General features: G+C 39.5%; 1 protein-coding gene across 2 annotated transcripts in view; it reads left to right on the top strand.

Annotated features, from left to right (window-relative positions):
- The first annotated feature begins 708 nt into the window (after positions 1-708).
- Positions 709-25240, top strand: part of TAX1BP1 (Tax1 binding protein 1) — a 90051-nt gene continuing 65519 nt past the window's right edge. For both annotated transcript variants that reach the window (XM_058724744.1, XM_058724743.1), the window contains exons 1-3: positions 709-864; positions 8166-8334; positions 24096-24198. In XM_058724744.1, the coding sequence (XP_058580727.1) occupies positions 8173-8334; positions 24096-24198 (265 nt within the window). In that variant the 5' untranslated portion in view covers positions 709-864; positions 8166-8172. The remainder of the gene's footprint in view (positions 865-8165; positions 8335-24095; positions 24199-25240) is intronic.

Genomic DNA, 25240 nt, shown 5'->3' with positions numbered 1-25240 from the left:
TAAATAAAAAAACTTAAAAAAAAAAAAAAAGAAAATATAATTGAACAGAAAACACAGGACAAAATTTACACACACACACACACACACACAGAATAACAGATAATAAAAGCAAAATAACACAGATAATAAAAGCAGGTAACCACTCATAGAAGTGCGGGCAGAAAGAGACCACTGCTGGGACAAAAGGAAATCCTAGAGCATTGGAACTGTATCGCGTCTAGAACCGAGGTCTTCCAATGAACAAAATCTCAGTCAAGCAAGCACAGGACTGGACCAGGAGTTGGGCTAGAGCCTTCGAGTTAGGGGTTGCAGTCCTAGCCCTGTGGTCCGCTCCTTCACTTCTCTCGTTTCCCTACTTTGTCATCTATAAAATAAACGGATTCATTTAGACAGGATTTTTAAGAGCCGGGCAATGCCATGGTAATAGTCCATGTAACTTTGGACTACCCTTTCAACCTAACTGGTAAGTTACCTAACTTTCCGGTCAAAGTAATAATTAAATGAAAAACGCAAATCCAAACGGACCCTGTTTGACTAGGTCTGCGAGCGATTCCTGGGAGGCCGAAGAAAGAGGAGGAGTAGGTAAAAGGCCGGTCTGGAGTTTGGATCCGCCCTCAGAGCTGGTGAAAGGTCACGTTTGCAGAGACTTCATTTCAGCTGAATGGCCCGGCCCACCAAGCGCGGCGGTGGCGGAAGGGGCGGGCCCACAGCCGGAAGTGACGTACCGCCGGCTTTTTGGCACTGAGGGGAGGTGTAGCCGGTCGGGGGAGAGAGGTAGTGGTGGCGGAAGAGGTTCGGCGGCTGATGGCGGCACCGGCTCGGAAGCCTCTCTAACGCTCCCTCTGTCGTGGGGCTCCTCGCAGGGTAAGTGCCTTCCCCGACCGGCTCCAGCGACTTGTGCGGGGCCCCAGCTGGAGCTCTTTGGGGGCTCGCGGTACGCTCCTCAGCTCATAAGAGTCTAGGGGCCTGGCCAGTCTCGGGAATGATCGCCGTGGTGACGATGCAGCCAAATGACGATGCTTTCCTTCCCCAGGACAAACTTTTCCTTCTGGACTACGGTTGTAACGGGGGTGTGGGCAACTTCGGTTAGCAGTGGGGCTGGGAAAAACGACGGGTGGCCGCCCCACACGGCGGGGAGGCCCCGGGATAGGCCTTCGCGATTTGGGGGGGAGCCCTGGGGGACGTGGGCACTGTGGCGGGGGCGAGTGACACGGGGGACCCCCGAAGAAGAACCTGTCTTGCCCGAGGCCCATTCTAGGGTGTGCTCTGAGGGCAGTATGTGTGCTGCCGGCGTAGGCGAGCTTGGGAAAACAGGTCGAGTCCGAGGCTCGGGTTTGCTCGGGTGGGGTGAAACCCAGGTGTTTTGGTTTGTGTCGCCGTTGGAGAAGGAGGCGGAGACTCACTGCGCCGCCTCCGTTTGCGGGCGGGGGGCGGAGTTAGCTGTTGGGGCCGGATCGCAGCCTTCACCTGGGCTACAGGTCTGGTAAACGTTTCTTTCGTCTGTTTATGGGTGGCTCCTACGCTTAACGTTCCGAGGGATCTCAAAAAAAGAAAAAAAAAAAGTCTTAAGAGAGCCACACGTCTTCTTTTGCTTAGGCAACTTTTCTTGATTTCACAACTCTCCCTTTCCTCCACCCAACACCCTGCAGGCTCGCAAGTTGTGGTCTGGTCCCGACCGGTCTCCTCGCCTGGGGCAATCTTTGTTTGAATTGGGTGTGGGTGAGGTTTTTGTGTGTGTGTGTGTGTGTGTGTGTGTGTGTCTGTGACTGTTGATACATTTAGTTCCCTTTTTAATAATAGGTTTATTTGAAAACACGGTGGCATTTGACTTTCTGTATAATAGGTTTTAAGGCTTCAAACGTTGCTTAGGACAAGGATTTAGACGGGAAATCTTACCCAAGTCTGCATTACACTCATTATAAAAGTTCTACAAACAGCGCGAACTGTGGCACTAATTACGATTTTCGTGCTCCGTTCCAAATCATTTAAAGAGATGAATTCAATAACATGTTAATCTAAAAGTGGGACGATTGCCCCTCAAAGTCCCATGCAGGTAGAGAGAAGGGCCTGAGGCCAGGCCTTTGTTTTGTTCTTAAACTTGGTTTCTCGAAGTATTGATTACGTTAGAAATGACTTATTAGGTCTTTTTAATTTATTTTTTGCAACTTCAAACAACATCCTGTTGTTTTTTCTTGTAGTCACATTGAGTTGTATACCTGTTTACAGTTAATGCTGTAGCCATTTTAATGTTAAATATGAAACATTCTAACGATGCTCATGTACTTTGGGGGAATACACATGTGAGGTTCATTGGATTTTAGTTTTTTGGATTTTGGATATTACTAAGTAAAATTTTGGCTGTATGCTCTTCTGGCTTTTAAAGTTTATTTTGGCTCAAATCCTTACAGAAAGATAAAAATTCTCTTTATATGGGCCAAGATCATAGCTTTTTATTTTCTCTCTCTCTCTCTCTTTTTTAAATAAAGTTTATTTTGAGGGGCGCCTGGGTGGCTCAGTCGGTTAGCCATCAGACTTCAGCTCAGGTCATGATCTCACAGTTCGTGGGTTCCAGCCCCGCATTGGCCTTTCTGCTCTCACTGCAGAGCCAGCTTCTTCCACCCACCCCCCTCAAAAATAAAAATAAAATATTTAAGTAAGTTTATTTTGAGAGAGCGTGAGCAGAGGGAGGGGCGCAGGAGCGAGAGAACACCACACAGAGCGGTGCTGACAGTGCAGAGCTAGTCGCGGGACTGGAACTCACCAATCTTGAGATCAGGACCTGAGCGACATCAAGAGTTGGACGCTTAACTGACTGAGCCACTCAGGTGCCCCAAGATAGAGTTTTTTAGAAGCCACCTTTAAAAACAATCTACGGAGTAAATAAAAGTGGTATGAGTGACACCTGGGCAGAGTGTAGTGGTACTCAGCTGTAAAGAATTCTAGAGATAGGGATGCTGGTTGTAAGAGTGCAAATTAACAGATTGTTGGCTTTGCTTCTGCCTTCCAAAAAGATTTCAGACAACATTTTTCTGCTCTATAAACCAGCTGATAATCTTTGAGCTAAAGTATGAGTAATTGGAAACTATTAGAATGTTAAACAGCTTTTCCTTCAGATATTTGTGTGTCCTATGGGACTGAGGTTTGGAGATAATTTTAAAAGTTCATATATTTTTAACTGAAGATTTTAAAGACTTTTTTTTTTGCTGAGTTTGTCATTCACTATATATAAGGTGTTCTATTGCAGGTCATACATGGAGTTTTTATTACTGATCTTTACTTACAAACATATGCAAAAGGAGAACAAACGGTGGAAGGAACGACCATTTTGCTAATCTTGTTTTATCTCCTCCAAAACATTTTTCCCCCTGGAGTTTTAAAAGCAAATAAATCCTGGACATCAGGATATTTCACTTATAATTAGTTTAGTGTCTTTAACTTGATAAGGGCTTTGGGAAAAAAAAAAACCCCACGATTACCACAATCCTATCACACAGAACAAAATTCAGAGTATATTTTCTAGTTCGCTTGGCTGAGGCTTACATTTTGGACTTGTCCAGCAAAATAAAATAAGTAGCAGAAGCCACTGGAAAAATACTACCACAAAAGACAGATTTGTTTTGGGCTTGAAAAAGTTCCAGCAGGAAGAAATACAACATTGAAGTGCTTCCACCTCTTCCCTACCCCCCCCCCCCAATTTATTTTAGCTACTTAACTGAGTGCCCACTGCACGTTATTTGTCTTTTCCTTAGATATTGATGAATCCGCAGAATAACACAATTGGATTTTAGACCAAAGACTTAATAGTATAAAGTTTACAGCATAATTCATACAAAGCGACTCTAGAGATGTTCGGGAATATAGTAGGAAACATGGAAGAGGTCACTGCAGGCAGCAAGTGTATGCATTTCAGACTTGGTTTCCCAGCTGAATGTGTTTGGTTCTTTAATTCTTGAGTCAAAAATTTTTGCTTAGCCTTCGTTTCCATCTTAGCGTACTCACGTTTCTGGAGATGTACTTTAGAGAATGGGAAGTAAAATTTGGTCTAGTCCCGCTGCTTCCATTTCTCTTTGTGTGTGTGTGGGGGGGGGGGGCTATATTTCCTCTCCAGCTGAGGTGCAGTTTGTTCTTTTCCTCAGGATGTTAGTGAAGCTACACTTCCCAAGCATTACCACAAGGTGATGCAGTGACTTTGCACATTAACCTCTCCACTAGGCTTTGTGTCTCTGCCTGTTTGTGTGTGTGTGAGCGGGTGTGCATGGATATTGTATAAATCTGCCTGTGAATCATCTTGATACATTGACATTCTCAGTGAATTTCAGCATTTTTTAAAGCTTGCCCATCTTTTCATTTCTTTATCTGAGTAAGGAGTGAAACAGGACTTCTATGGGAAATTTTTATTTTACTATTGGAAATGGATTCATTCATGTGGTAATTACATTCAGATTACATTTACCCCTGTTAAGTTTTTATGACTAGGAAATACATTGGAATTTAATTTTTAAAGTTTGAAAAACTAGTAATGAGAGTGGAATGACTTGTAAAACATTTCTGTAGTTATAATTGCATTGAAATTTTTAAAAAGGGAGGAAGGAGTGTTGGAGAGAGATTAAGGTTATTAGGATCACAAATTATCTTAAGATTTATAATCATGAATATATTTAAAGTCTGATTTAGGGTTTTCTGTTAAAAACTTGAATTTTGGGGGGAAGGTTTAAAAATGCAGCTTTATGTTAATATGTTTATTTAAAACAGTGAAAACAATGCATTTATCTATACTAGTAAAATATCAATTAAAAGTTGTCTTCACACAGATTCCTCTTGAGTAAAGACTGTTGTGTGTACTTTTTGAGTCCTTTTTGATCAATTTATAAGCATATAAACAAACATACATAAATACATAGATCTGTACCTTCTTGCTATTTTTCATCTTTTCAGTGAAGTAAAAGTGTAAGATTGATTATGGATTTTTAAGACACTGTTGTAGTTGAGGTTAAACAAAAGTTTAAACTTCACTGCCTTGTTTTATAACATAATCACAGCTTTGTTAATTTAGTTTACTTTAGGAAACATGATAAATTTTAAGAAAAAGTTTCATTCTTAAACTGCTTTTAATTAAAAACATGGCAACTCATTCTAATCTAGCCTTATTTTCTCCTTAATAAATACCCTCCTCAAAGAAACCGAAGTATTCATTTTCTTTGTAGAAAAATATTACTGATTCACTTGTCTCAGTTTTGGTAGTTGAGTCTGCTAGAGGTTGGTTTCATTGATTTAGCTATAGCTTCTCTTACTGATATAACCAGTACTGAACAATATTTCAAAACTGGAATTGATGGGTTATTTTTTCCTTCTTTATGAAGCCATTGACTTGAAAAGAGATTATCATTAGTGACTTTATTAGCACCATGACATCCCCCTGAGCCCAAATTAGGTCAGACAATTCAAAGCAGCAAAGTAAATAACACTTCATTTATTTTATGCAGAGTTCCCAATATTTGTAAGTAAGTGCTACCTTTTTTCATTTTACTGAAGGCTTTGGCATACCAGCTGGGGAATACTAGTTAAGTCCTTCTGTGAAATAGGGCTGCTGGTCATAAAGCCTTTTTGTTAGTGCAGAGATCTTACCTAGAAGGATTGCTACTGAATGTGCTCTCCTTACCTTGGAATCCTGGCAGAGCTCACACCTAGCTAACAGTCAACCAGACTGTATTCTAGCAGTGGCCTCTAGGTTCACCATTGACATTCTCTTTATGAGATGTCCAGTATATTGTTTCAGTAAAGCAGTACTTGAATAGAAGTTGAGCAGACACAAGAAGAAAAGTGGATATTTTCTGAAGTGTTATTATTTTGAAACTTCAAAAATTTGCTAGTATTTCAAATAGGTCAGCAAAAGAAACATATTGTAAAAACATGTTGTCTGAGATCTTCTTAGCAATAAAGACTTTTTTAACCTTTATTTTTGAGAGACAGAGACAGAGCATGAGCATGGGAGGGACAGAGAGAGCGGGAGACATAGAATCCAAAGCAGGCTCCAGGCTCCGAGCTGTCAGCACAGAGCCCAACATGGGGCTCGAACTCACAAACCATGACTTGAGCTCAACTCAGATGCTTACCGACTGAGCCACCCAGGTGCCCCAAGACTTTTTTAATAGTTAAAATGAGTATAGACTAACGCTGTGTTTGCCCTATAGAGACTTTATTGATTTGTGAAGTAAATGAGATTAATTTGGTTGGCAAAAATCTTGCCTCTTTTCTCCCCCATCACGGAGATTTCTGTTGTGATGACTAAGAAGCAAGTACCATAGGGATGTTGTCATAATTTATGTGTACTGTAGAATCAATAATAATTGCACTGAGTCTGTGACACACGTATAGATGGCTTTTATGAGTAAATTCTCAGTTGTATCCTTTTTCTCAAAAAGTAGAGTACAAAATATGGAAAATATTTGTGTCTTGCAGATTTTTATAGTTCATTTTCACCATCTCTCTTGTGCTTGGTGTTCACTAAGCCAGTGAACATTCACTGAATCTGTAATAGATTTTCAACAGCTATGTATTTCATTGGCACTATACGTTAAAAAAAAAAAACCACAACAACTTAGTTTTTGAGAGAGAGGGCGCAGTTGAGCAAGGGGCAGAGAGAGAGAATCCTATGAGGAGCTGAGAGAGAGGGAGGAAGGGGTGGGACTGAGAGAAAGTGGGGCTAGTGTTTTACTCAAAGTGGAGCTCGAGCTCACCCAATGTGGAACTTGAACTCCTGAACTGTGAGATCATGATCTGAGCTGAAGCCAGATACTTGACGACTGAGCCACCTGGGTGCCCATAAAAAAGAACTTATTTTTAAATCAGTAAATCTATGGAAAGAGCACATGAACACTGGAAGCCAAGGTAGGATTATTAAACCCAGAATGAAAGGGTATAAAATCAGTATAGGCTGAAAGGAACAGATAAGCTGAGTTGTGTCAAGTAGACCAGCTGAGATTTTATGTGATTTGAGATATCTGAACAAGCGTGTACCAGAAGTCCTGAATGAAGACAGGCTGGGTCTGGGCATTTGTGGAAATGAGTGAGAGGTGGTAATGAATACTTAAGATTACTTGGGGAGGGGTGCCTTGGTGGCTTAGTTGGTACAGCATGAGACGCTTGATCTCTGGGTTTGTGAGTTCAAGCCTCTTGTAGAGGTTATTTAAAAAATCTTAAAACGTCTCCCCAAGTAATCTTTATTTTTTAAAGAAAAAAAAATGCATGCACACACCCATACTTACCCAGATCCTGCCTTCAGAAAGTCATTGTCATCTTTTCATTTTTTTTTAAGTTCTTTATTATTATTTTTTATAATGTTCTTTGAGAGAGCGTGTATGGGTGGGGGCAGAGAGAGGGGGACAGAGTATCCAAAGCAGACTGTGCTAACAGCAGGGAGCCTGATGTTGGGCTCCCAGCTCATGAACTGTGAGATCATGACCTGAGCTGAAGTCGGCTGCTTAGCTGACTGAGCCACCAGACACCCCTAAAGATTTTATTTTTAAGTAACTTCTGTAACCATTGTGGGTCTCTAACTCACAACCTTGAGATCAGGAGTCACATGCTCTACGTACCGACTGAGCCAGCCAGATGCCACCCAACCCCCCTTTTTGGAGACCCCCTAATGATTTTAATATGTAGCTCAGGTTGAGAATGCTGGTCTAAGGGATCACGAACATGGGTCAGGAATGCAGACACAGAGAGGTTAACATCAATTAATAGGAGCCTAAGACCTAGAGGAGGATGGGTCAGATTGAGGAAGAAAATTACTAAATTCCAGGGTTCAGCATAGAAACACTTCTGGTTCATTTGCTTTTGCTTGCAAACGAAACAGTGGGCTAGGCTTTCCAAGAGAGTTGAGAGTTTTTGATTTTGGTTTTGTTTTTTTAATCCTTATGTAACTTTCTGAGTCATCTTATAACTTGTTATTTCCTGGTTGTGTTTTTATATTTAAGCACATTTAAAAAAATTTAACCACATTTTTAAAGACGAGTTCTAAGTATATATCTTGTCAATAATTATGGCATGCAAATTCTCATGTAATTTGCATTCAATGTTAAGCATTTTCTGAAGGTGTAAGGTTTTTTTTGTTTTGTTTTGTTTTTAGTTGGTTTCATTCAACTTACATGATTTACTTGTTACAGATTCACAATGACATCCTTTCAAGAAGTCCCCTTGCAGACTTCCAACTTTGCCCATGTCATCTTTCAAAATGTGGCCAAGAGTTATCTTCCTAATGCACACCTGGAATGTCATTACACCTTAACTCCATATATCCATCCACATCCAAAAGATTGGGTTGGTATATTCAAGGTAAGAACTTTCTGTGTATTTCTTCCACTTAGGTATTCTGTTTTCTTTTTAAGCAGGTTGATACGTAGCTTATATAAGCCTCGTCTTAACTCTGCATTGAGGGCCTTTCTTACAATTGTAAACTTAAACGTTTTGTAAACATGAAATATTTAACAGTACAGAGTAGTATACAACAAATACTGGGAACTTGAATTTGCCAGACTCACCTCTCTTTGATCAAAAGGTTCAGTGTCACTCCAGGTCTTGTGAAAACTTTTCAGAATCCTTTTTTTTTTCTTCTGTTTTCTCCATTCCTTACCTGAAAAAAGATCTTTTCCTTTGAGTTGTTATATCATTTACTGTCTCTTCCAGTCATTTGTAATTAGTGTTAATTATACAATTCTATAGCCATGTTACTCTGCTATTCTACTTAAATATTGCTCATATTGTCTTATGCTTTTATAAGAGTTTTCTGTTTTACATGACTAAATAGTAAACTCTATGATGGCAGGTATCCTAGTCCTTAAATTTTGCCATTTTTTATAATATTTGTGAATTACATTGAGGTGATCATTATGGTGGTGCTTTACTGTGCTACAGATTTTCTGGCAATTTCAACTCTTTACAATGTAGTAGAGAACTAAAACAAGAGAATCTCTTTGGGGTGCCTGGCTGGCTTAGTTGGAAGAGCATGTGACTCTTGATCTTGGAGTCGAGTTCAAGCCCCACTTTGAATGTAGAGATTACTTAAATAAAATTTTAAGTCATTTGAATATTCAAAATGTCATAAATGTCAACAGTAAAACTTTCCTACTGGGTTCCTCTAGATTCTCCCTCAGAATAAATTTATTTTAGATCTGATTTTAATGGTTCTGAAATTTTGATTGGTGTGTATAAGTTAAGCAGCAAACTAGAAGAGTTGCTGCTAGAATTAGGGACATTGAGGGTATCTAGAAGTGAAAAATGGCTGTACAGAGTGAGGAGGGCAGAAAAACTATTGAACAAGGGGCACCTGGGTAGCTCAGTTGGTTAAGCGACTTTGAGCCCTGCATCGGGCTCTGTGCTGACAGCTTGGAGCCTGCTAGTGATCCTGTGTCTCCCTTTCTCTCTACCCGTCTCCTGCTCATACTCTGTCCCTCTCCCTCTCCCTCTCCCTCTCCCTCTCCCTCTCCCTCTCCCTCTCCCTCTCCCTCTCCCTCTCCCTCTCCCTCTCCCTCTCCCTCTCCCTCTCCCTCTCCCTCTCCCTCTCCCTCTCCCTCTCCCTCTCCCTCTCTCTCAAAAATAAACATTATTTTGTTGAATTTTTTTTTTTTAAAGTTTGGCATGCAATGACATTTCCTTTTATTATTTTATTAGCATGTGCATAGGGGAGAAGGAGAGAGAATCTTTTATTATTTTTTAAATAATTTATTAATTTTTAAAATTTACATCAAGTTAGCATACAGTGCAACAATGATTTCAGGAATAGATTCCTTAATGCCCCTTACCCACTTAGTCCATTCCCCCCCCCCCCCCCCCCAACAACCCCTCCAGGAACCTTGTGTGTGTTCTCTATATTTAAGAATCTTTTATGTTTTGTCCCCCTCCCTGTTTTTATATTATTTTTGCTTCCCTTATGTTCATGTTTTGTATCTTAAAGTCCTCATATGAGTGAAGTCATATGTTTGTCGTTCTCTGACTAATTCGCTTAGCATAACATCCTCTAGTTCCATCCATGTAGTTGCATATGGCAAGATTTCATTCTTTTTGATTGCCAAGTAATACTCCATTTGTGTGTAGAGACACACACACACACACCCACCCACCCCACCTCTTCTTTATCCATTCATCCATCAATGGGCATTTGGGCTCTTTCCATACTTTGGCTATTGTCGATAGTGCTGCTATAAACATGGGGGTGCATGTGCCCCTACAAAACAGCATCCCTGTATCCCTTGGATAAATGCCTAGCAGTGCAGTTGCTGGGTCATAAGGTAGTTCTATTTTTATTTTTTCAACGTTTTTTATTTATTTTTGGGACAGAGAGAGACATAGCATGAACGGGGGAGGGGCAGAGAGAGAGGGAGACACAGAATCGGAAACAGGCTCCAGGCTCCGAGCCATCAGCCCAGAGCCTGACGCGGGGCTCGAACTCACGGACCGCGAGATCGTGACCTGGCTGAAGTCGGACGCTTAACCGACTGCGCCACCCAGGCGCCCCAAGGTAGTTCTATTTTTAATGTTTTGAGCAGCCTCCATACTGTTTCCCAGAGTGGCTGTGCCAGCTTGCATTCCCACCAGCAGTGCAAAAGAGATCCTCTTTCTCCACGTCCTCACTAACATCTGTCGTTGCCTCAGTTGTTAATGTTAGCCATTCTGACAGCTGTGAGGGTGGTATCTCATTGTGGTTTTGATTTGTATTTCCCTGATTGTGAGTGATGTGGAGCATTTTTTCATGTGATGGTTGGCCATCTGGATGTCGTCTTTGGAGAAGCATCTGTTCGTGTCTTTTGCCCATTTCTTCACTGGATTATTTGTTTTCTGGGTGTTGAGCTTGATAAGTTCTTTATAGATTTTGGATACTAACCCTTTATCTGATATGTCATTTGCAAATATCTTCTCCCATTCTGTCACTTGCCTTTTAGTTTTGCCGATTGTTTCCTTTGCTGTGCAGAAGCTTTTTATTTTGATGAGGTCCCAGTAGTTCATTTTTGCTTTTCTTTCCCTTGCCTCCGGAGACGTGTTGAGTAAGAAGTTGCTGCAGCCAAGGTCAAAGAGGTTTTTGCCTGCTTTCTCCTCAAGGATTTTGATGGCTTCCTGTCTTACATTGAGAACTTTCATCCATTTTGAGTTTATTTTTGTGTATGGTGTAAGAAAGGGGTCCAGGTTCATTCTTCTGCATGTCGCTGTCCAGTTTTCCCAGCACCACTTGCTGAAGAGACTGTCTTTATTCCATTGGATATTCTTTCCTGCTTTGTCAAAGATTAGTTGGCTAGAGGGAGAGAGAATCTTAAGCAGGCTCCCCATTTGGTGTGGAGCCCGCAGGGCTTGATCAGTGACCTTGGGATGATGACCTGAGCCGAAATCAAGCATTGGATGCTCAGCTGACTGAGCCACCCAGTTGCCCTTTCAGTTTCATTTTGAATCCCTCCTTCCTTGATTTTGCCTGATAGAGGAGTCATTTACTATTTTTTTGTTTTGTTTCTTAAGTCAAATTCCAAAATGGAGACACACTCATTGTAAGCATTTTATGAAATCAGTACCTGTTTTGATTTTATGTGAGCTAAGAGTATCAAGTTAAACTGAGTGAGAATTGGTGTTTTGTGCAAGAATGGGTCAGGGAAGAATACAGTAGGGAAATAAGATTAAAGGAAGGGAGGGGCGCCTGGGTGGCTCAGTTGGTTGGGCCTGCACCTTGGGCTCAGGTCTTGATCTTGCAGTCTTCTAGTTCAAGCCCCGCCCTTCGTCGGGCTCTGTGCTCACAGCTCAGAGCCTGGAGCCTGCTTCAGATTCTGTGTCCCTGCTCTCTCTCTCTGCCCCTCTCCCACTTGTGCTCTGTCTCACTATGTCTCTCAAAAATAAATGTTAAAAAAAAATTTTAATGTTTTATTTATTTTTAAGACAGCATGAGTGGGGATGGGGCAGAGAGAGGGGGAGACACAGAATCCAAAGCAGGCTCCAGGCTCTGAGCTGTCAGCACAGAGCTCAACGCGGGGCTCGAACTCACCAACCGTGAGATCATGACCTGAGCCGAAGTCGGATGTTCAACTGACTGAGCCACCCGGGCACCCCTAAAAAAATTTTTTTAAAGGAAGGGAGGGGCATTTCTGACAGGAAAGTGGTATAAGCAAAGGCATTAAGTTGAGAATGTTATGAGTACAGGTTAGTTTGACTGGAACATATGTTTCATTTAGGGAAGTGGAGAGAGATAAGTGTGGAATTAAGCTTTAGTCTGTTAATGGAGGACCTTCAGTGTTAGTCTAAACTGTTTGTAGGTTTGTTATGGGTAGTTGTATGTCTTTGTATATGTAGGTATTTAGGCTGGTGTATGATAAATTGTATTTCAAGAAGATGAATCTTTCCCTTTTTTCCTTCAGACTGCTTATTCTGATTTTTAATTTTAAAAATGTTCAGTTAATGGCCTGTTGCCTAAGCCACAAGCTTATGACTTTCCCTTCATATTTAGTCAAACACCAGTTCCATCCATTTTACTGCCTATTTATTTCTTTATTTGTAATATCACTGCTGTAGACTTATGCCTCCTTATCTCTTTACAGGACTATTGTAATAGGTTACTTGTTTTCTCTGCTTTCATTCTTGCCCCCCCCCCCCCATCTATTCTTCAAACTACTCTATAAAAACTATAACATAAAATGAAAATCTGAGCATATCTTCCTTTGGTTTTAAACTCTTAAGTGGTTCTTTATCATCTATGGAATAATGCCAACATTAAATAACTTTACCACTGTGCCTTATAAGGCTTCTTTATATGATTTGATTGAAAACTTTATTTTTTTTGTCATTGCCTGCTTTATATTTTTTGCTTTGGTAATGCTAAACTATCTCTTGTGTACTCCAGGGACTATAACTTTTCTTCAAGAAATAAATATATAAGTGAATACAATTGTGTAGAATGCCCTTGGATTATAGAATTCCCTAGATAATACTTTAAAAGTCCATAGTAATTTCAGGCATACAGTAAAAATTTCAGAATCTATGGGAAGACTCAAGAAATCATGTTTAATAAAGTGGAATTGCCATGTTTATTGCATGTTTTAAACACTTTATGCATACTGCAAATTGCCCTCTAGGATGATTTTGATAGATATGATATTGACAGGCAAGCAGGGAGAAAGTGCCCAGATGGTAGCTCTAAGGGAGAAGGAATGAAAGGAAGGTGTGTGTGGTATGTTTTGAGAAAGTGTTAAGGAATTTGATTTGCCTGGGACAGGTAACAGTTTTAGAAGATAAATGGGGAGGACATCTGGTGGCTCAGTTAAGTGTCCAACTCTTGATTTTAGCTCAGGTCATGATCTCACAGTTTGAGATTGAATCCTGCTTCGGTCTCTGTACTGACAGCTTGGAGCCTGCTTGGGATTCTTTTTCTTTCCCTCTGCCCCTCTCCCCCTCTCCCCTGCTTGTGCTTGTGTGCATGCTCTCTCTCAAAATAAATAAACATTAAAAAAAGATGAATGGTTGGTTTGGATTACGTTATGGATTTAATATCTGGCTGAGGAATAAAGTTTAGAGGTGAATTTTTATTTTGGAGGGTTGAGTGAGAGTAATTGGAATTAGAAGAGAATGGAGGCAGGGAAAATGTTTAGACTATCCTAATTTCCTAGGTGGGATAATGAAGGCCTATGGTAGAAAAGGGAGTCAGTTGTAGGTAATAATCCCTAAGTAGAATCCATGGGGGTTTGTCAGCAATTAGTTGAATGAATTTGGAGTGGAACTCATTCATGGCTTCGGTATATTCAGTAAGGAGGAACAAAGTTATGTGTTAAATATGAGTTGAGGGGACTTGAGTATGCAGAAGATTTGGTTCTGCTACTGTGGAAGAATGTCATAGGGAATTGGAGATTGCTGAGCATCAGTTTTAGGATTTTATCCAGAAAGGTTTAGCACCCAGAATTATGAGTGAAGAATTCCAAGGTGGTAATCATTGAGATTGCGATTTGGAGAGGTAAAGGTGGGGGAGAGAATGGGAAGGGAATTCAAGAAGACAAAGGATACTAGGGTGGATTTAGGTGCTCTGTTGATATGATTAACTGATTATGAAGTTGGGTAGGGAAATGAATGAAGCTAGTCAAGGGATGTAGACTGGGTTGGAGATTTTTATTTTTTCCTTGTAGTTTCCCTCTCCTCTGTATGGACTGTTTTTGATTATAACTAAAATAAACACGTAACACTGGTTTATACATTGCAAAGATTTTTCATCAGAACATTATAGTTCCCATTTTACAGATAATGGAATGGAGGTCCAGAGAGAAGTGACTTACAGTTATTCATTAAACTTTGGAGCTGAATCTTGAACCTCATGTAAACTGGCATTCAAGAATTGTTTTCTGGGGGCGCCTGGGTGGCTCATTTGGTTAAGCAGCTGACTCTTGGTTTCAGCTCAGGTCATGATCTCACAGTTTCATGAGTTCGGCCTTGTATTGGGCTCTGGGCTGACAGTGTGGAGCCTGTTTGGGATTCGCCCTCACCCCCTCCCACTCTCTTAAAATAATAAACTTAAAAAAAAAATGTTCTCTGGCAGTTTGAGAGATCTGGTTATCTAAAATTAGCAACAGAGTTCCTAGTAAGTTCAACATGCATTTTATGAGTGATAGAGTTGAAGTAAAAATAGAGGAAAAGATTTAGAATTATACCTCATGCTGTATTTTTATTGTAAATGCAACATTAATTGCAGTAAAATATATCACATTATGTTTGAGTTTTATTTTTGTTTTATTTATGTTTGTGTTGTTTGTTTTAATTTTTAAATTTATTTTCGAGCATGTGAGTAGGGGAGATGGGGGCAAGGGGGCGGGGAGAGAATCTTAAGCAGGCTCCATGCTCAGTGGGGGGCCCAGTATGGGGCTCGATCCATGACCCTGGAGTTGTGACCTGAGCCAGAATCAAGAGTTGGATGCTCAACCGACTGAGCTACCCAGGTGCCCCTAGTTGTTATGAATTTGATTTGGTTTTAGTTGTACAAATATATAAGCACAAGGAATTTACATTTAGATTTATGCTTAGTACAAATTAAATTACCTTATAATTAAAATAATATTTAATAAACTAAAGGTCCATGAGATTTTTGGGTTTTTTTTTTAAGACTTGAGAAGGAGACTTAACAGTTCTCATGTTTCAGATACTTTTCTAGGTGAGGAAATTGGGAGTGCAGTGATCGTCATGTTTCCAAAGTCTTTTTAGGCAGACCATGCTTCCCAGTAAGATACTGTTTTCACACATCACACCGCCAACCAGGTTAAAAAAAAAAACACCTTAATTTCCTGGTGTGGACAGTGAAACTGAGCAGTGATTTTATGCATGAATATCTTGTTTCAAGCTTATGTTTGTTTTTCCTTGTTTCTCCTTTCCTTCTCATATTTCCTTTTCATATTCTCTTCTTTTTGCTTTTTCTGCTTTTCTGCCTTGGTCTCCCTTGAACCTTGTCTCATTTTGTTTTTAAAAAGTATTCTCCTAAAAATAAAATAATTGTAAAATAATCATAATGTTAGAAAACTTGGAATAAAGTATTAAAAAAATTAAGATGATCAGCAGTCTTCTTGCCCAACTATATTGCTATCTAGTAACAGTGGCTAATACTATTAATTTTTAAGTATTTCCTTCCAATCTTTTTTTAATTAAAGGAAGACTTTCACTTTTTCTATTGCATATATTTTGAAAGTAGTTTGAATAATATTGCATGCCCTTTTTTATGCCCTGAATTTTTTCACTTAGGATTATAATCACTTCTTTACAAGATTTTTTGAAAGATTTTTTAAGAGTTTAATCTATATCCAGCAGGGGGTTCAAACCCAGTCCTGAGTAAAGAGTTGCATACTCCACCAACCACACCAGACAGGCACCCTGATAGTCCCTTTCTTTATCTTTTTCTTCTTGTTTTTTTAAATTTTTAAAATGTTTTTATTTATTTTTGGGAGACAGTGTAAGTAGGAGAGGGGCAGAGAGAGAGGGAGACACAGAATCTGAAGCAGATTCTAGGTTCCGAGCCATCAGCACAGAGCCTGATGCGGGGCTCAAAGTCACAAATCCTAATCATGACCTGAGCTGAACCAACTGAGCCACCCGGGTGCCCCTGTCACTTTCTTAATATAAGTAGCTTTGTAACGTTTTGTCTTATGGAGGGACGTTTATACTGGTTGATACTTCTATTTTACAATCAGCATTACTTTCTCCTCATGTATATTTAGGCATTTTTGGAGTTCTTTTTCTTTTAAAAAGGGAGGATCTTTATTCTTTTTTTTATTTTTTTAAAAAAAATTTTTTTTTTCAACGTTTTTTATTTATTTTTGGGACAGAGAGAGACAGAGCATGAACAGGGGAGGGGCAGAGAGAGAGGGAGGCACAGAAGCGGAAACAGGCTCCAGGCTCTGAGCCATCAGCCCAGAGCCTGACGCGGGGCTCGAACTCACGGACCGTGAGATCGCGACCTGGCTGAAGTCGGACGCTTAACCGACTGCGCCACCCAGGCGCCCCGGATCTTTATTCTTATAAGTGATTTTGGGAAACTACAGAATATACAAAAGAAAGAAAATGCATGCCCTTATCCATTGTACCCCCACCTTCCCCAGAAATACCTGTTGTTAAGTTTGGTGTATATTTTTCTAGCTTTTAAACACCCATAGGCTCATTTTATACTATTTTGTAGATTATATATTTATCCATATATAACTAACATTTATTTTCAGTGCCTTTCTTACTCCCAGCTCTTAAGTCTGTCTTCCTTTACCTCTCCCCTAAAATCAGTCCCTCTGAGTCTGTTTCTCACTTTACAAGTGCTCTTTGTATGCTGTCCCTAATGTTTGTCTTTTGTTCTGTTAAGGTTTCTCCAGAATTTATTAATATCTTAGTTTTACTAGGTAATCTTGATGTCCTTCTGATCTTTACGTTCCGTCTCAGAATTTCCTTTATTGTCCGTGCTTCTCATCCAACATATTTTTCTGAAATGTTAATCCTATTTAAAGGGAAAACATGGGCACCTGGGTGACTCAGTCGGTTAAGTGCCCACTCTTGGTTTCGGCTCAAGTCATGATCTCACGGTTTCTTGAGTTCGAGCCCTGCATCTGGCTCGGTGCTGACAGTGCAGAGCTTGCTTGGGATTCTCTCCCTCTTTCTCTGCCCCTCCCCTGCTTGCTCTGTCTCTCTCAAAATAAATAAATCAGTTTAAAAAGAATAAAGGGAAAACATTTGTGGTTTTTTTTTCTTCCATGTTATCCTTGTTTCCTTTCCTTTTTATGCTTTTGTTTTGCTATTGCATTAGTAGAAAAATTATGCCTAGTACTTTGGTAATTCCTCAAACTAAACTATGTGCAATAACGGTTGCTTTGGTTCCTTCCTTAGTATAGATATGCCCTCTTAACTTGATTCAAGTGCAGCTCTTAGAAGCGAAGTGTTTTGGCAGTCATGGGAACTCTGTTCCTTTGTTCTAAGTTGTTATTCTTGTCATTTTTCATTGTTTTAAAATTGCTGTTATCAATTCTAAATGTATTTTCTTTCCATTTGCCGCTAGTAGACTAAAAGGCAAATTCCCTTGCATTTTAAGGGATTGAAATCTGTAGTCTGAGTTCTGAAATCTGAATTCCAATCATGTTTTAACCACGTGACCAGGAAAATAAAAACAAGCTGTGACTTGGACACTTTGTTGTGTGGCTTTTTTAATTAGATATTTACTGTTCTTATGCACTTGTACATAATTTCCAGAGGTGTACTGTGTTTTTTCCATTATGACCTGCTCTGCTGTATTTTCATGTGAGTTTAGGTGCAAGCCATACCTATCCTAAAGGAGCCTGTACTTTGTATCTTTCCAGATAGACTTTTACATTTATTTATTTATTATTAAAAAAAAATTTTTTTTTTTAACTTTTATTTATTTTTGAGAGACAGAACAAGCAGGGGCAGAGCAGAGAGAAAGGGAGACACAGCATCCGAAGCAGGCTCCAGGCTCTTAGCTGTCAGCACAGAGCCAGACGCGGGGCTTGAACCCACAAACCACGAGATCATGACCTGAGCTGAGGTCAGTTGCTTAACCGACTGAGCCACCCAGGCGCCCCTACACTTATTTTTTTATGTATGCCTGACATGGCCCTTCCAGAGTGACCTAAGATCCATTGTTCAGTGTTTCTTACTCAAAAGGAGTTTAAAGCACAGTTTTATACTTTATACTCTGGGTTGCATCTTGACCGTCTCCTCAGTGGTCTCAGCTGGGGATACCTTTGACATCTCGTAGCACCGTCAACAATACTTCTCTTGGGGCGCCTGGGTGGCGCAGTCGGTTAAGCGTCCGACTTCAACCAGGTCACGATCTCACGGTCCGTGAGTTCGAGCCCCGCGTCAGGCTCTGGGCTGATGGCTCGGAACCTGGAGCCTGTTTCCGATTCTGTGTCTCCCTCTCTCTCTGCCCCTCCCCCGTTCATGCTCTGTCTCTCTCTGTCCCAAAATAAATTAAAAATGTTGAAAAAAAAATTAAAAAACAAACAAACAAACAAAAAAAAAAACAATACTTCTCTTGAGAAGAGTTGGCCAGACATAGAGGCAGTAAAGGAAAGCAAAATGTTAGATAGACTTTCTAAGTTACCAGTGTAGGCAACCAATAAGGAATAGCCTGAGCTATTGTGATTCACTTGGAGAAAACACAGCAAAGACCAAACCACTCAACATCTCTTTTGTTACACATATTTTTCTTATATGATAACGGATCTCATTTCTCCCATTTTGTTTTTCTTAGCTACAAACAGAGCTTTCGCTCTTTGCTGTTTCTCTTTTGTCAACTGCACTTCTTTTAAGAATTATGTAGTTACCGACTCAGTGTTGAAAGTGGTGGAATTTCAGAAGGTATGAAAGTATTACATATCTTGCCAGGAAAGGAGTGAGTAGTGTCCTGGTGGTTAAGAGTTTAAACTTTACGTTCAAATCCTAACTCTGCTATTTCCTAGCCTTCCACTAGTTTCTTAGTTTGTAAGATGATAATACTTACTACAAAACAAACATTCAGTAAGTCTCTGTTAACTGCTATTCCCAGTGCCACTTGAATCAGATACCTGTAATTGTGATGTTTGCAGTTTTGTGTGTCAGTCATTCAGAAGTTAAATGGCACACTCCGTTTTTCCTTCTCTTGACTACCTGGTCCAGGTAGAGCCTGTTCACTTAGGGAGATGTCTGTCTGTCTTTCTTTCTTTCTTTCCTTCTTTCCTTCTTTCCTTCTTTCTTTCCTTCTTTCTTACTTCTTTCCTTCTTTCTTCTTTCCTTCTTTCTTTCTTTCCTTCTTTCCTTCTTTCCTTCTTTCTTTCTTTCTTTCCTTCTTTCCTTCTTTCCTTCTTCCAAGAAAGATGTGGCTCTAGATAAGTGTTTCTTTCAAGATCAGTAAATGGACAGAGACAAAGAATACAAGCTTTGATTTGTACCAGGTGTATCTGTTGGGGGAAGAACTTCAGATGGGCTCTTTTTTAGGAGATGGTGAAGCATTGGGGGATCTAAAGTGAGGGGAGAGAGCATCATAAAATCAAGATCACTGTCCCTAATAGGCTCTGTGTCCTTGGGTATTAATGAATGGTAACATTTAATGAATACCAGTGTGCTCAGCTCTGTGCTGATTGCTTTATGGGAATTATTTAATACACAACCCTTTGAGATTGTTACCATCATCTCCATTTTAAAGAGGAGGGAACAGAATAACTTGTCTGAAGTCATATAGCTAGTAAGTGCTCTTTCTGGCAATCTGACCTTAACTTCCTGTGGTCTTAGTCACTGTAATATACTGTGCTTGCAAAAACTACCGTTTATGGAGTGCTTACCGTGGGTCAGGCACTCAGTTGGGTGTTGCTTTTATGTTCATCATCTAATCTCATTCTTCTAACAGTTCTGAGAGGAAAAAATAGCAGCCTTTAAGTGAAGTAGATCATCATGGATTACTCAAACTTCTCATCTATAGAGACGAATAGCATCTTTCAAATGTTTTCAAATGGTTTTCTTGACTGTGACATACAGAAAGAAAGAAATGTGATTTGACCTAGCAAAAAGTTGTACGCAAATACACCGGAAATAAATTTTCAGGAAGTGTAATTTAGCCTTCATGCACTCATACTTCTAATTCTGTATAATTAAAAAATAAATAGGGCTGTGAACCACTAAATTGATATTACCACTTCTTACTGGATTGTGACCTACAGTTTGAAAACATTCCTTGAGAGACTAAAGATTGCTAATATTCTTCTAGTTTCAGTGTTCTGTAATCTATAATCCTAGGTTTATCAGAATTATAGAACATATGTATAATCTAACCCTGTGGATGAGGCATAATTTCTTATATTACCTGCAAATAGATATCTAGTATAGGCATAGCTTGGTTGGGTTCCAGGTCACTACAATGAAGTAAGTCATGATTTTCTTTGGTTTCCCAGTGCATATAAAGTTATGTTTACACTGTATTGTAGTCTGTTAAGTGCGTAATAGCATTATGTCTAAAAAAAAAAATGATGTATATCTTAACTAAAAAATACTTTATTGCTAAAATGTTAGCCATCATCTGAGCTTTCAGTGATTTATAATATTTTTGCTGGTTATGCCTTGATGATTCATGGCTGCTGACTGGTCAGGGTGATGGTTGCTGAAGGTTGGGCTGGCTGTGGCAATTTCTTAAAATAAGACAACAAAAGGGGCACGTGGATGGCTCAGTTGGTGAAGCATGTGACTCTTGATCTTGGGGTTGTGAGTTTGAGCCCCATACTGGGGAGTGGAGTTTGCTTAAAAAAACAAAAAAAACAAAAAAAAACAGTGAAGTTGGTCACATGCATTGACTCTTCCTTTCACAGTTTTTGTGTAGCATGCAGTGAATGCTGTTTGGTAGCATTTTACCCACAGTAGGACGTTTTTCCAGAACTGGAGTCAATCCTCTCAAACCCTACTGCTGTTTTATAAACTAAGTTCCTATAATATTCTAAATCCTTTGTTGTCATTTCAGCAGTCTGCACCATCTCAAGAACACATTCTTTGCTCCTCCATAAGACGCAAATCCTCATCCACTCAAGTTTTATCATGAGATTGCAGCAGTTCAGTCACATCTTCATACTTTACATCTAGTTCTTTTCCTGTTTCTGCCACATCTGTAGTTACTGTTTCCACTGAAGTCTTGAACCCTCCAAGTCAGCCGTGAGGGTTGGAATCAGCTTCTTCAAGCTCCTGTTGATGTTTTGAGCTGTTCCCATGAATAACGTTTTAGAATCGTGAATTCTTTCTAGAAGGTTTTCCAGATCCATCAGAGGAATCGCTATGGCAGCTATAGCCTTACAGAATGTATTTCTTGAGTAATGAGACTTGAAAGTTGAAATTCCTCTTGATCCATGGGCTGTAGAATGGATGTTGTGTTAGCAGGCATGAAAACAACATTAACCTTGTATATCTTCATCAGAGCTCTTGAGTGAACAGCTGCTTTGTGAATGAACAGTAAGATTTTGAAAGGCATCTTTTTTTCTGAGCAGTAGGTCTCAATAGTGGGCTTAAAATTATTTAGTAAACCATGTTACGGACAGATGTGCCATCGTACAGGCTTTGCTCCATTTATAAAGCATAAGCAGAGTAGATTTAGCATAATTCTAGAAATTTTGAGACGGTAAATGAGAATTGGCTTCAACTTAAATTACCAGCTGCATCGGCCCTTAACAAGAAAATTGGCCTGTCCTTTGAAGCTTTGAAGCCAGGCATTGACTTTTCTCTCTAGCTCTGAAGCCCTAGATGGCTCCTTCTTTCAATATAAAGGTTGTTTCATCTACATTGAAAATCTGTTGTTTAGTGTAGCCACCTTCATTAAATATCTTAGCTATGTCTTCTGGATAACTTATTATAGCTTCTACATTAACATTTGCTGCTTTGCTTTGTGCTTTATATTATGGAGACATTTCTTTCCTTAAATCTCCTGACCCAACTTTTGCTAGTTTTTTCCTGCACTTTCCTTACTTCTCTCAGCCTTAATGGAATTGAAGATAGGATAGGGCCTTGCTCTAGATTAGGCTTTGGCTTGAGATAGTGTTGTGGTGGTGTTTGATCTTCTTTCCAGACCACTAAAACTTTCTCCATATGAGCAATTAGGCTGTTTGGCTTTCTTACCATTCATGTGTTCACTGGAGTAGTACTTTTTTTTTTTTTTTTTTTAACATTCATTTTTGAGAGAGAGAGAGCGAGAGAGAGCGCGCGCGCGCGCATATGAGTGGGGGAGGGGCAGAGAGAGAGGGAGACAGAATCCAAAGCAGGCTTCAGGCTCCGAGCTGTCAGCACAGGGCCCCACGGGGGCTCAAACTCAAGGAGTGGGAGATCATGACCTGAGCTGAAGTTGGATGTTCAACTGACTGAGCCACCCAGGTGCCCCTGGAGTAGTAGTTTTATGTCCTTCAAGAACTTTCCTTTGCATTCCTTTTTTTTTTTTTTTTTTTTAATGTTTTATTTTTGAGAGAGAGCAAGCATGAGCAGGGGAGGGGCAGAGAGAGAGAGAGAGAGGGAGGGAGGGAGGGAGGGAGACAGGGAGACAGAGGGTCAAAGTGGGCTCTGTACTGATAGCAGTGAGCCCGATGCAGGGCTTGAACTCACGAACCCTCAGATCACGACTGCGTTGGACTCTCAATGCATTGAGCCACCCAGCCACTTCTCCTTTGCATTCCTAATTGGGCTCTTTGGTGCAAGACACATAGCTTTTGGCTTGTCTTGGCTTTTGACATACTTCCTTGCTAAGCTGAATCACTTCTTTGATTTTAAGAGTGAGATATGCAACTTTTTTTTTTTTTTTTTTTTTTAAATTTTTTTTTTTTCAACGTTTATTTATTTTTGGGACAGAGAGAGACAGAGCATGAACGGGGGAGGGACAGAGAGAGAGGGAGACACAGAATCGGAAACAGGCTCCAGGCTCTGAGCCATCAGCCCAGAGCCTGACGCGGGGCTCGAACTCACGGACCGTGAGATCGTGACCTGGCTGAAGTCGGACGCTTAACCGACTGCGCCACCCAGGCGCCCCGAGATATGCAACTTTTACTTTCACTTGAACACTTAAAGGCCACTGTAGGTTTATTAAATGGCCTGATTTCAATATCGTGTCTCAGGGAATAGGGAAGTCTGAGGAGAGGGAGAGAGTAATGGGCCAGTTAGTGGAGCAGTCAGAACATACATATTAAGTTCATTATTTTATATGGGTGTGGTTCATGACACTCCAAAATAATTATAACATTGAAGACCACTGCTTACAGATCACCATAATAAATACAGTAGTAATGAAAAAGTTTGAAATATTGTGAGAATTACCAAAAATGTGATAGTTATGAAGCGACAAATGCTGTTGGAAAGATGGTGCTGATAGACTTGTTTGATTCAGTTATCCCAAACCTTCACTTTGTAAAAACAACAGCTACAACAAAAAAACCCAAATGTAGTATTTGTGAAGCACAGTAGATTGAATTATGTGTGTACTTGTTTTAAACATCTCTAATACTCAGTATTTAACACTGTACAGTTTGTCTAGAAAATATAGACTGATACATGTAACATAGACATTTTGTAAGTTGAAGATGTTTTAGATACAGGTGGGACATAGGTTTTCTATATGTGTATATTAATGTCTGGGCAATACATGCCTTTTTACAAAATTTACCAATTGGCTGCAGGTAAGACTTGATATGAGAGATTAGTGAAGTTTTAGTTACCACGTTAATGGGGAGAAGGAAATCTAAACACACTGAAATTTGAGATCTAAAATAGTAAGTTTTAAAAACTTAATGTATAGTGAAGTTATAGAGAGAAACATGAGTTGTTACATTTGATCATGTGCATACTAAGATTTTCCTTGAGAAATTGGGTATCAAATTGTATTTTTAATACATAATAGAAACTGGACTGTTCCATTTATATAGATCTTTATAACACTATGTTATAGCTTAATAAAAATCATAAAAATTTGACAGGCTTGTTAAAATACCCAATAATTTGTAAACATAGCAACCCATGTTTTAATTTTAGGATGCAGTAAAAGACAATATGCTATATCACTCTAGTATTAAACTACTTATAATCTCTGTGTTCTTATTATTTTCCTTTAGGTTGGATGGAGTACTGCTCGTGATTATTACACATTTTTATGGTCTCCTATGCCTGAACATTACATAGAAGGATCAACAGTTAATTGTGTATTAGCATTTCAAGGTAAGAACTGAAAACTGCAGAACTTGATGAAATTAAATGTTTTAATTTAATTTTTATGCCATTAAAAATGTTGTTCTCCATTGTAATGGTCTACTTAGGCATGTCCAACATACCAAAGTTGAATTAATTAGTGTCTTTGTTTAGCAAAAGTCATAAGAATATAAATATGAGTGTAGGATACATATTTTATCTAGGCATTTAAAAGGATTTTTATTTTTGCTTGGGGCACCTGGGTGGCTCAGTCGGTTAAGTGTCAGACTTCGGCTCAGGTCTTGATCTTGTAGTTTGTACTGCACATTGGGCTCGCTGCTGTCAGTGCAGAGCCTGCTTCGGATCCTGTGTGCCCCTCTCTCTGCCGCTCCTGCTTGTGCTCTCTCAAATATAAACATTTGTTTTTAAAGTTTTTTTGCTTATTTTTCATTGAAGAGTGAGTTTCTTTCCAGAGCCCAATGTGGGGCTCGATCTCACAAACTGAGATCATGACCTGAGCCGAAAACAAGAGTTGAATGCTCAAAGTTCAGTCATTTTTAATGTGATTAATTTTCTTCAGTTAACTTAATGAATTATTTACAGTGACTAATGATTTCACTGGTAGTTTACCATGAAGTTAAAAGGCAGTAAATAAAGAGAAAAGTATCCAGTTAGTTAAGAGCATTTTCATGGGAGCGAAGCATAAATGCAGTTGTTTTCCAAGCTTTTAAAAATTCATCAGGTGAAATATTACTTTGAAATTCAGAAATAAAAGCTTCTGCCTGCCTAAAACTCATTTGTTATATAAAGTCAAGATAGTCATGAAAAACTTAGTCATAGAGTATTAGAGCTAGAAGAGATTTTAAGCACAATCCAAAATGACCTTGCTCATTTTGTGAATGAGTCATGAGAATCTTGAAATGCAAAACTCAAAACAACTAACACAAATATATAAATGTAATTCTTTGCCCAAATGAACTCTTGTTGTAATTCAACTGATTGCTTTCCTATTTTCTTTTCAATGTTATTAACCTAATGAGAGATTTTTCTAGATAGCTTTAAATTGCAGCTC

The sequence above is a fragment of the Neofelis nebulosa genome, chromosome 4 (genome assembly GCF_028018385.1).
Source record: "Neofelis nebulosa isolate mNeoNeb1 chromosome 4, mNeoNeb1.pri, whole genome shotgun sequence".
Lineage (NCBI taxonomy): Eukaryota > Metazoa > Chordata > Mammalia > Carnivora > Felidae > Neofelis > Neofelis nebulosa.
Note: the sequence above shows the minus strand (reverse complement) of the source record. Positions and strands in the feature narration are given on the sequence as shown.